At 38.2% G+C, this 12,706-nt stretch overlaps 1 protein-coding gene across 2 annotated transcripts in view; it reads left to right on the top strand.

Annotated features, from left to right (window-relative positions):
* The window catches only part of G3BP1 (G3BP stress granule assembly factor 1), a 34,594-nt gene extending 22,292 nt beyond the window's left edge, over window positions 1-12,302 (top strand). The window contains exons 8-12 of one of the 2 annotated variants that reach the window (XM_040239544.1): window positions 451-552; window positions 1,048-1,159; window positions 1,375-1,503; window positions 2,321-2,430; window positions 5,390-12,302. In XM_040239544.1, coding sequence (XP_040095478.1) covers window positions 451-552; window positions 1,048-1,159; window positions 1,375-1,503; window positions 2,321-2,430; window positions 5,390-5,596 — 660 coding nt within the window. In that variant the 3' untranslated portion in view covers window positions 5,597-12,302. The remainder of the gene's footprint in view (window positions 1-450; window positions 553-1,047; window positions 1,160-1,374; window positions 1,504-2,320; window positions 2,431-5,389) is intronic. The other variant, XM_040239545.1, reaches the window with a different exon arrangement.
* The last annotated feature ends 404 nt before the right edge of the window (window positions 12,303-12,706 follow it).

Below are 12,706 nucleotides of genomic sequence, written 5' to 3'. Positions count from 1 at the left end.
CAAGTTAGGTGGTTTAACTGTAGTAGTCTTGGAAGAGGTAATGACATCTTGGATTAGGGTCATGGCAGTGAAGATGGAGAGATAAGAGGTAAATAAGATGTGGTGATTTTGGTACTGATTGAAATAATTCAAGAAAATTCTAAAGGTGGTATAATTGGATCACAGTGAGAAAATCAAAGGAGGAAGAGCTGGCTTTGGAGGGAGAATTTTCTTGGATTCACAGACTTGAAATTGAGTGGAAGTAGCTGCTCATATTTTGCTGATGCTTGATGAGTCCTAAGGAATTTTAGTACTAAATTTTAAGTGGTGGGGCAAGGAATCTCAAGTTACTTATAAACCATCTTGCCTCTTGAGAATGTGATGCACATATAATGTACAAGAAATCAAAAGCCTAGAACTTTTATATTGTTTTGCTAAGTATTATAACAACTCATGGTGGTGTTCCCTTAGACCTTTTCTTGGGCATCTGTGACCAGTAAGAACCTTCCACCCAGTGGAGCTGTTCCAGTTACTGGGATACCCCCACATGTTGTTAAAGTACCAGCTTCACAGGTGAGTTTATAATTAAATTTGCATGTTAGGCAAATTTACTTATATTTTCACGTAACGTGAATTTAGAGAGGTTTAACAGATAAGACAGGGTTCCTTGGTGGCTCAGTGATAAAGAATCCACCTGCCAGTGCAGGAGACGCAGGTTCGATCCCTGGGTCGGGAAGATCCCCTGGAGAAGGAAATGGCCACCCACTCCAGTATGCTTGCCTGGAGAATTCCACGGACAGAAGAGCCTGGCAGGCTGCAGTCCATGGGATCTTGAAAGAGTTGGACATGACTTGGCAACTAAAAAACAGCAACAGATAAGGCAGAGGAGAATGGGTACAAGGTGATTTTTAATGTGTTTTAATTTTTGTTTGTTTGGGTTTTTTGGGGGGAGTGGCGAGAGAACTCAAGAACTGTCATTTTCTAGTTCTAAACCTTATTGTTAGTTAGAACACTTAAAAAGGAAAAAAAGGATAAACTTGCTTTAATTTTGATGCATACGTTTTTCAGCCTCGCCCGGAGTCTAAGCCTGAATCTCAGATTCCACTTCAGAGGCCTCAGAGGGATCAGAGGGTGCGAGAACAGCGAATAAACGTTCCTCCCCAGAGGGGACCCAGACCAGGTGAGAGCTCAGAAGGGCTTCTCTCCACTGCACATGTTGAGGATAAGAGCTTGTTTTGGGAGGGCAGTTGATATTTGTGGGTACTTAGATTTAAAAATACATTGCAGAGTGAATTGAATTATCTGTGTTTAGGGGTAGAGAGAAAACTGCTGAATGGAACAGTTACTGCAAGGTGTCTTCTTTCTCATTCCTTGCTGGTTTTGTTTCCTCTTCAGTCCGTGAGGCTGGTGAGCAAGGCGATGTGGAACCCCGAAGAATTGTGAGACATCCTGATAGTCACCAGCTCTTCATTGGCAACCTGCCTCATGAGGTGGACAAATCAGAGCTTAAAGACTTTTTTCAAAGTAGGTTATTAAGGTTTTTTTCCCCATCTTTGTTTAAGATTTAGTTTTAATTGGAAGATAATTGCTTTACAATGTTGTGTTGGTTTCTGCCATACGACAATGTGAATCACCCCTAGTATGCATAGGCAGCCTCCCTCTTGAACCTCCCTCCCACTCCATGTTGTTGAGTTTTAAACACTAGATTCATCTGCTCTCCAGTAGAAGTAGAAGATAGTCACACATGTAATTTTAAGTTTTCTAGTAACACTTTTTTATTTTTAAGATCTATTTATTTATTTGACTGCGCTGGGTCTTTGTTGCTGCACTTGGGCTTTCTCTAGTCGTGGTGCATGAGCCTCTCTGCAGTGGTTTATTGTGGAGCACCAGCTCTAGGGTGCTTGGGCTGCAGTAGTTGTGGCACACAGGCTTAGCTGCTCTGCGGCATGTGGGATCTTCCCGGACCAGGGATCAAACGCCTGTCACCTGCATTGGCAGGCAGATTCCCAACCACTAGATCACCCTGTAGTTACACTTTCAGTTCAGTCACTCAGTCGTGCCCGACTTGTAGAACTGGACAATTAAATCAGTATTTCACTTAACCCAGTGTGTCTAAGACATCATCTGAATATATATATAAACATGAGATATTTTCCATGATCCTATTGTAAGTCTTTGAAATGCTGTGTGTGTGTTGGCAGAAGGGCACGTCTTCTTTCAGAGTAGCCACAGTTCACATTCCCCACGGCCACACGTGCCTAGTGGCTGTTGGTGGACAATGTGCATGTAATATTTTTTAAAAGTGTTCTAACTTATATGAGAATCTGTGTTTCACTTGCAGATTATGGGAATGTGGTAGAACTGCGTATAAACAGTGGTGGGAAATTACCCAATTTTGGGTTTGTTGTGTTTGATGATTCTGAGCCTGTTCAGAAGGTGCTTAGCAACAGGGTAAGCAGTTTTTCATCTTGTATTTTTTTTAATCTTAATGTATTCATCCATCCTTAAAACTGTCTTACATGTAAAGTGCAATTTATTCCAACCTGTCTGGGTAATATTTTTCATCATGTTTAACCATTATTAAAAGAACTGCCTGGGAACTTAGCAAAACAAAACTATCATATAAATAGTTTTTGCCTAAGTTGCTTGATGGAGAGTGAAGTGATTGTGGTTACCAGTACACTGAGATTTATGCAGTTCTTTATTCGTTGTAAGAGATGAATTAAGCACTGTGTTACTTTTAGCTAAGAACTTAGAATCAGTTTGTTTACCAGGTATACTTGCAATTTTCCTATATAACTGTTTGGGTATAACTATGAGGAGCATCTCCTTTTGTTCTTTAACTTGTCTGGGTTTGGAGTCAGTCTGCCTTCTCCAATAGTAAAGAAATTTGTAGAATTGGAGTCTTGTTTCTGTGTCCTTACAGAGTCCTTTCCTTCCCCCACATCTTTCATTTGCCAAAAAGCTCTGTAGTAGTAGTCGTTGTAGAGAAAAACAAAGATATAAATAGTGTTAATTTACTGAGATGGGTGTGGGAATTTTAAGACCTCACTTTTTTTCAATTGAGGTGAAATTCACATAATAAAATTAAACATTTTAAAGGGTACAATTCAGTGACATTTAATACACATTGTTGTGCAACCATCACCTGTCTTGTTGCAAACAATTTCATCAAGAGTAAGTCCCTTATCCATTAAGCAGTCTCTGCCCATATCCTCTCTCCCCAGCCCCTGGCAACCACTAGGCTATTTTGAGTCTCTGCCAGTTAAAGCTTACACATTTTATTAACCATGTTAGTTAGAAATGGTGCAGATCTTTATTTTCCAGTGGTTCTCCAGAATGTCTGATGTTCTCCAGAATGTTAGTGGATATACTAAAAGTTTAATGCTGTGGTTATAAGTTAGCCTTCATTTGGAAATGTGCATTGTCTATCAAACTGTTTGACCACTATTTTTGTGAAGCATCTCCTCCAAAACACTGAGAAATGTGAAGAAAATAATGGCTTATCTCACCCAGGACACAGAAATACTGAACCCAGAAATGTCCTGTAGGCCTTGTTGTAAATTCACCATTAAGCATGTGATAGTTCAGTGGTCATACTTTTTGGTGCAGCCTTGAATTTGTATTTTCTTCAATGGTGTGATAATTCCAGTGGGGCCAAACAAGGTCAGACCTGATTGCTTCCTAGTTAATTATCCAAGAGGAGGGCTTTGGTGTTTTGACGGCATGTGGGCGAGTCATGGTATCTTTAGGCATAAGAATTGTTGAAGTAAAGTTCCTCAGAAAGGGGTGTATGTCTGGTACCTTTTTTTTCATTCAGATTGCTTCTGTCCTTTTGATACCTCCTTAGAGATGTCTTCTATAACTGCCTTTTAAAATATCTGCAGTCATAACCTCTTATTTTTCAGGCTTAAAATAACTTCTGTTCACTGTATGTAAAACATTGCCAGGAATAGCACTTCATATTAATGTGTATGATTTATATAGTGTATATATAAAATATTTGTAATATTGGATGTGTTAAGATATTTATATATGTACAAATATATGTTTAATCAGAATATAAAATTTAAATTAGAATCAGAGCTCAAAGGGACTTCCCTGCCCAACCCCTGTGCAGGTTTCCTCACATGCACTTTCAGGTCATGTCTGTGTACTTTGGGAGCTTCAAATGTAGCTTGCTTTAGGTGGCTCAGAGAGTAAAGAAACTGCCTGCAAGGTGGAAGATCCAGGTTCGATCCCTGGGTGAGGAAGATCCCCTGGAGAAGGGAATGGCAACCCACTCCAGTATTCTTGCCTGGAGAATTCCATGGACAGAGGAGCCTGGTGGGCTACAGTCTATGGGGTTGCAAAGAGTTGGCCATAACTGAGCAAGAAATGAGTTGGACATGACTGAACGACTAACACTTACCCTCACATCACTGTCTGGGTAGAAGTTTACCTTATTCCCTTCAGCAGTTTTTTGTGTACAGAAATAGCTTGTAGAATATAACTGGTGTCTGTCCATGCTGTGTAGATTGAGTGCTTTACTTTCCTGTCAGTATGCCTGGGTTTACATTGCTCTTCTGTCACTCACTAGACTCGTGACCTGTGTAGTGTGTGTTCTTTAGCCTCCTTAGTACCAGTTTGCTGGTCTATATAAAATAGTTGTGATAATAATCCTTGAAGGGTTGTTGTGAAAATTAAAAGAGATAATAAAAGTGAAGAATATAGAACACTTCTGCATAGTAAGAACTGTTAGGTATTTATTTTGAAAAAATACTTCCGTTAGAAAGCCACAGAGTGCCAGCAAGGAACATAAATTGAGGTCATTGAAATCTTGAGTAACCCTTTGTTTACTATAGTTTTGGCAAAAAAGAAGACCCAAGACTCTTTTCCCCTGCACTAAGATCTGGTATTGTTATTTTAGTATTTTCCCAAATTCTGTTAAGGCAAATTGCATTTTCTTAAGGTTATATTGAAATGAAATTCATGATGTTTTTGAGATGTATGTGTACTTTGCATAAACATGTACAGCAAAATCTTTGCACATTACGTGATGATGGGATTTTATAAGTCTCCCAGTCCCTGGAGAAGGTGGCAATTTTTATTTATATCCCACTTATGAGAAGGTAAGGTTTACTTGAATAAGAGTCACTTGTACTACTGTGTACAAGTGGGCTTTTTAACTTTTGAACTAACTTGAATACCTAATCGCTTTTTCATGTATCTGTTAATGGAAAAATTATGTGTTCTGAGTTTGAGACAAAAAGTGAACTGTGAGAAGGCAGCTCATTTATAAGCTCCTGGTTCTTGTTTTTCTTTTGTTAGCTTTCTTTTATCTTTGAAAGCTAGCTCATAAGCTCTTTTGCTACTCTTTTGAGAGTAGTTCATAAGCACTCTATAAATCTGTTCACCTTGATTCTTACAGCCCATCATGTTCAGAGGAGAGGTCCGTCTGAATGTGGAAGAAAAGAAGACTCGAGCCGCCCGTGAAGGGGACCGCCGGGATAACCGCCTGCGGGGACCTGGAGGCCCTCGAGGTGGGCTGGGCGGTGGCATGAGAGGCCCACCTCGTGGAGGCATGGTGCAGAAACCAGGATTTGGAGTGGGCAGGAGCATTGCTCCAAGGCAGTGAAATGCTCTTCACCAGTCTTCAGGCAGCAGTACAAACTAGCTCCCACAGAATGATGAATTTCTTCAGCCAACCTTGGTATCTTGGAATATGATCCTAGTCTGCCATAAACTGCTTAAGTTTGTACAATTTTACTTTTTGTGTTAATGGTGTGTGCTCCTTCTCTCCCCTGCCCCCCACCTTTTAGTCCTTCACTTCCAATTTTGTGGAATGATATTTTAGGAAAAATGGATTTTTAAAGAAGAAAAAAAAGACTGAATTTCTTTGCTTTATTTGCATATACAGACTGGATTTTTTTTTTTTTAACAGTTTCCCCAAAGGAATGTGTCTTGCTTCTTACTGACATTTGGTATGTTTCATTCATTGGACTATTTCTTACTTACTTTCTATGTGTTTCAAAAGCCTGTGAGAATTACAGGATTTGATAAACATTTTGAAGACCGGAGAAACCCAAATTGTTTTCCTCTTTGAGAGTCATGACTATATCTTCTGGTGTGGAGAAATTGCCATTGGAAAAATTGACAATTTTGATTCTCGTTGATGTGGTTAAAAACTGAATAAAAGGTGTTCGAGTTTTCTTTTAAAACATGATCACAAAACAGTTCTAAAATCTACTGTTTTTGACATTGGAATTTAAATTGTGAGATAGATTTAAATGTCTAGAATGCAACTGATAAGCTTTTCTTGAACTGTTAGTTTTTTTTTTGAAGTAGAGTTTTTTTCATGTTTAATTTGTATTTGTAAAAAAAGAAAAAAGAACAAAAAAAATTTCCAAATCTAAGTAACACAAAACCAGAGCAAAACTGTTGTGCCTTCTATTTATCTTTGATTCCAGTCTTGGCAATTGTTTAAAGAAAATAATAAAAAAAAAAAACCCTAGATTTGTTCTATCAGGTTCAGAGTATGTTGGGAATTATGACTCCCTTTTTTACCCTGTATGTGTTGTGTTCTTTTGTTATGCCTTATTCTGAAATTGAGTTTCGAACTGGAATGCCTCTGAGTACAGATGCTTCTGTAGAGTCCTTTGACCTGAATAGTTCAGCATTTGTATTAAGTTTTATTTCAGTGTCTATTCAGAATCATAGCCCATAAGAAAGAATGTGACATTAATGTTGGACTTTGATGGTGTGCTTGAGTGAGTGCTAGGTTTTTTTTTTCTTTTAATCATAGCCATATGGTAAATTTTCTGTTTTGTTATGGTTCCCTTTTACTGGTGGGCATGCAGTGGGTATTTCTTGGAAATGGCCAATTTTTATTAAAACGTTTCTGGAAGATCTGGCGATATAGACTAATACTCGTTTTGCATAGTATGTGTTGAGTGCTGTGTGTGAGATGGGTGAAGGTTTTGTTTACACATTTGTGTAGCAAGCCTTTGTGTGATAACTTGTCACTACCAACTGAAGGACAATGAGGTTGTCAGCTTAAACTTATTTTTTTTAACAGTGTTCATCTTTAAGACTATTGTTTCAGGCTAGTATATTAGTAAGAATAGGGATGTTTTGCTGTTGCTGGGAAACTAGGTTTACTGAAGGGTGTAATCTTAAATGAAGTTTTTGATGTTATCAGTTGGTCCTTAGTACCTCAAATATTTGAAAATTGGCAACATCTTCATATATAACAACATAAAAAACTTACATAACTGAATCCTGTGGCTGGTTTTTGGGTCAGTTTAAACAACTAGTTGGTAACCACTTCATTTGGCCCAGAGTTAGAAGACATTCAGCTTGTACTTTTGTAGCTTATATTAAGCTTGTAGTAGAAAGAAGAAAATTTTGCCTGAGTTATTTTTGGGGAAAAAAATTAAGTTGTAGTAACTATTAGGTGATAAAATATAGATAACCTAGGAATCATTTTTCATAAGTGAATACTAAACCATACATTTCTAAATGTTTTTCCTCCTCAGAGCAGAGCTTTAAGGGCACTAACTAAATACAGTGTTTCTCAACTTGGGGCTACTGTTATATCCTAGAGGACATGCAGACATTTGTGGGTTCTTTTGGTGGGGAGGTGGGTGGAGGGAGATGCATGCCCTGCATCTGCTGCTTGGTGAGTGGGGGCCAGTGATGCCAAAATGCTCTTGCAAAATGAAGCCGCCCCACTGAACCCAGGGAGTCCTCACTCCTGTAATCCATGGTGGGTGGAGTGTGGAGTAGGACAGCTGGGGTGACAGCAACTAGAGATCTCTCAGGAATTATAGCAACAACTACTGTAAGTAATCACTCCCAACTTTATTTGTACCAATTGTGTGTGTGTGTGTGTGTGTTAATTTGGAGAGGTAGCAATATACTATATGCTGCTTGTAATTTATTGCAGGGAATTCCTGCATAATTTCACAAAAGGTTGCTTCAGTAATTTCAAGTTACCATAGTTGGGATATTATGGTGTTTTGACTTGGATTGGACTTATAAGTAGGATTCAGCAGCATGGTTAACACTCTTTATTGCTGATGTAATAAACATGTTATCCTAGGTGCACATCTATTCACATATTTCACAGTTAGTGAAAATAAAATAGGTGAGGGCAAGATTTTCTGTAGGCAGTATCACCTCATCACATTCAACATAATTTTTTGTCTGTTGGAATGGCCCAACATGTAGTTCTTTTCTCCTGAGCTTTAAACTCTTCACACATGAACATTTTAGCTAAGTTACACTAGTTTGGTTCAGTAGATTTCAGTCTTTTAAGATCTGTTGAAAATAAATAGACCTTTGTACAAAAATAATTTTGTTTGCTTTTATATTGAGGTTCGTTTTGTATTTTCCTGTGTTCTCAACATTTTGAGTTACTGCTGCGAAGTTGTGAAATGGATAATGCAAGAATAATTGTTTGGTTTTTGGATCAGTAGGTTACTACCACCATGTTAGTTGAATTGCACTTTAGGTTAGACAACTAAATATTTCACAGCTATACCCTGTGACTTAGGTATTATTCCCCCCTCAAAGTAGTAGGTGAAGAAAGTACATCACGAGCCTCCATGTAGTAGGAGCAGATTGGCCTCCAAAACTGATGCTTTTTTTCTAGAACCATAGTGCCTACCTATATTTACATTTGAATACCATTAAGGGAATAGGGCATGAAATAACTACAGTGTGGAGACTTGAGTCTGCAAAACATTCAGGTCAAGACTAGCATTACCATTTTCTATTTCCTTGAAGGTAAAGTAGTTAATTTTGTAGGGCTTCTTTTGATTTGCAGACTTTATTGTAGCACAGTGCTATTGAATTACTAGATTATTTTCTCATCTGGTTTGATAATACATTTAGTACAATTTAATCTGGATGTGAAAGACAATATTTTTAGCATCATCCGGGTTAGTTTAGTTGTGTTTTATGCTTATAACTGCCATCCTCTGATACTTTTCTTCATCCCTTTATTTGAGAACCCTGGTAGAGTTAGTGATTTAGTGGAGAACATGGCACTTTATAGATACCATTTGTTAGAATATATGAAAATTTCTTTCTATGAAATTTAAATTTGTAGTCCATTGTTTCTCTTGTGGCTTATTTTAGGTAAGTTGTTTGCATTTGTCAAATCTACTGATCTATAAAAATAATTTTTATATTAAAGCTTTATTTTTGTGCTACTCAAAAGAATCTCTGTAGGAGCTGTATACAAATTAGACAGTTGTTGAACTTTTAGTTTAGCAATTTTGAATCTTGTAAAAGAAGCAACTTCAACATTTATTTGAATATGGACTTCTAGCTAAGTGCCTAATGTACCATAGATTGGCAGTGGACAATTAGAGGTAGTCTTCTGCAGATGTTTTACAAACCTTAAAGAATGTGTTAGAAACTTAGCAATATTTTATGTGGGATGGGGTTGTAGGTTAAAGTTGCTTGTCATGTTGTACTGGGTCATTAAATGAAGACTTCTGGTTTTAGGGTAGTAATACCTTTTGGAATTTGTGTTTACTGTGATATCAAGGTTCTGGGGACCATAGATGGGCTTGTGAACTTACTAGACTGAATTAAAGATATGGTGGCACATGTGAGGTAAAACTTTTATTTTTATTATTTTTAGTGGATATGTATCTAACTCTGGATGATGCTGAAGTTAGATTGCTTTGCTCATGCTTTCATGAAGCAGTCTTTAATAATGGCCCGAATGAGTGAAAGTTTGATTAAAGGTGGCCTACCTTAACCAGTTTTACTTTGGATCATGCTTATGTATTGGCTTAGAATCAAAGTTGCTGTCTTTTGATTGCATGACTTTCGAAGTCTCTCCTCTTCAGTTTCCACTCAAACCTGGTAGCCCTGGGTGAGAAGAATATAGTATTGGAAATCAGTTCTCTTGTTACTTCCATAAACCATGTGACCTGGTCAGTTAGAGAAATCTACTGCGTGGTTATTACTTTGAAATGTGTCCAATGTCACAGATTCCTAAGGGACTTGTATCCATTCAGTGTGTCTTTTTTTTTTTATTATTTTAAAGTAAGTGATGCTTACCCCAAAATTCACTATTGAAGTACTTTAGCAAGTATTTATTCTTCAGAAACCCACTTGTGGGAAGTTTGCCTGTATTTTTGGTAGTAATTAGAGGGATGATTATATCATTTAATATGGATATAGTTTTAACTATTGCTGTAATTAACCACTTTGGTTACTCATACTCTCCCTAAGTTTTATTGTCACCTGTTTGGGTTTGGTTTAGATTCTTAAATGTTTTTATGAGGAGTGTATGTACAATGATTTGGCCCTTTTAAATGAAGACATAAGGAATTAGGAAAGAAGGGACTTCCTTTCTTTAAAGATTCAGTATACAATTTAAGTAGATTATGTAGAACATACATTGTGTTAAAAATAAATTTGCATAGGTATCTACATTGATTTTCAAGAAGAGTGGGATAGGGGTGGAATTGAGCTGATGGAATATGAGTAATTTATGGTTTATACAAAAGAAAATCATAATTTTAAGTGAGAAACTATTTCTATAAAGCCCCCCCCTCCCCCCGCCCCCCATACTGATGGTTATCACAAGAAACAGGAGGAGACTCCTAGATTTCTTAGAATATCAGTGCTGGAAAGGACTAAGGTGATTTGTATAACCCCTGCAATTTTCCAAAGGTCGATGACTCAGATGACTAGTCCAGCACATTGAGGAATTGCCAATCCTGCCCTATGTTTGCTTTAGTAAGCCAAAGCTGTCAAAAGGTAGGATGTGGGGAGAAAAGGGAAGGAGCCACATTGTGTATGCTTATCCAGTTGCTTCATTAGCTCAGTTTTCATACCCATGTTTTCTGTTTTCTTCCAACTGTTTTAATGCCCGTTCCAGGGCCTTTTGTCAATAAGGACATTAACTTGTGTTCCCCTCAGGGATGGGTTTACTACTAGCTGTCAGAAAGCTATTGGGTATCCTAATGTGTTAATAGCTGAAACTCAGCTGTAATTCTCTCCTAAATCTGTCAGCATTTTGCATTCTGTACATTGTGGTGCTTTCCCCACCTTGTATTGTTACAACTGTAAGCTCCTAAGGGGCAGCGATTTGGTCTTAAGCATATCCCCTGTTCAGTGCCTGGCAGCACCATGTTTGAATCAGGGTCCTAATCTGCCTTTCCAGTGGTTTTTCCTATTCTTCACGGAAGGATGGTTATGGTTTGCTGACAAGCTAGGTGTTGCTGATTCCGTGGCTTCAAGTGCCTTCACTTCCCTGAGGATAGACTTGCATCTGCGTTCTCCCTGCCACCCCTCCTCCCGCCACCTCCAATCTCTTACCATCAAAACCTTTTTTTCCAAGACCTTGTTCAAGAGCTTTTTCTTTTCTCCCTAAGAGAAAAGATGTCTTAAGAGAGGTTAATTCACTACCCTGTGGGGGTTGGTCTGTCCAGAATTTGAAGTAAGGAGCAAATTTATTTTCCTCTACTTTTCTTCCACATTGTCCCTCCTGTTGGAAATTCTATCCCAATCTTCATTTTAAAATGTTCCTAGAATATTTAATACCTTTCTCTTAGCTTATAACTTACCCCTTCAACCTAGAACTAGAACATACCATAACCTCCTGGAGGACAAGGACTGGAGGATTAGTCCATTCCTCCTGGAGGTACATGAAAGCACCCTTAAATGACGACTCACCCAGTTGAATAATGTATTCCTGTTTTCATGCTTATGAGGGAGGCAGGCCTAGGGATTGGGCATAATTCAGTAAATTATAGGCATCACGCATTTCATATCGGAGGGGATTGGTGTGAAATTTTGAGGGGTGGGCAGAAGAGGGAGAAGTCACTGGTCATTTTGGAGTACTTCCATCCCTGGTCTGGGCAATTAGCTGTTTTTTCCTGATTGTGCCCAGTATATCCCGGGCATTTTGTGTTGACGTGCAGGAGCTGTATGTGCCAAGTTTCGTTTCTTACCGTACGCCTACTCCGTTCTCAGTTTGCCATCACCCGTGCTACAAGTCAGTCACCCTAGTCACCTGCTTCCTGTCTCCCTACATCCTCTCTCCAGCTAATTCCTGTCATTTCTACCTCAGCAGTCTTTCACATCCTTCCTCCCCACTTCCTTTCAGTGGCCTCTCAGTTCTTTACCTCTTGTTACTTCCAGTCTACTTTCTACATGATACTAGATTCATCTTACTGAAACCTAGCTCTGACCATGTATCCCATGTATGTGTTCTGTCTTCCCTGCTAGACTGTAAGCTCCTTACGGGCAGGATCTGTGTTTCAGTCATCTTTGTATCCCATAGCACCTATCAATAAATACATCTTGAACGAACAGCATAAAGCCTTGTCTTAAGTGAAATGATGTTTTCCAGATGATACGTAGGTTTCTCTCGGGTAATTGCGAGATTTCAAAAGTTCTAATTATCAAGTTGGTTAAGTAGTAACAACTATGAATTAACCACAGGGAAAATTTCAGAAAACTTTTAATTTTTCTCCATTGGAATCAGCATGGATGTGTGTATATGGATGGTTCAATAAATATATTTTTATATATACATGTATCACAGAAAGTTTACATTCCATCTTCAAACTGCAGAAATAGAGTTTTTTGTTTTACAAGCCAAAAAATAACTGCCATAACATTTATGACTTCATGCAAAAGACAGGGTTGAATAAGGGACAAAGGGAAATTGGTTGTTCAAGGTTAAGAGTCCAGGGAGAAGTAAAAATATACAATA

This window comes from Oryx dammah, unplaced genomic scaffold (assembly GCF_014754425.2).
Source record: "Oryx dammah isolate SB20612 unplaced genomic scaffold, SCBI_Odam_1.1 HiC_scaffold_5, whole genome shotgun sequence".
In the NCBI taxonomy this organism is placed as follows: Eukaryota; Metazoa; Chordata; class Mammalia; order Artiodactyla; family Bovidae; genus Oryx; species Oryx dammah.
The sequence above is the reverse complement of the archived record's forward strand: the minus strand, read 5'-3'. Positions and strand labels throughout refer to the sequence as shown.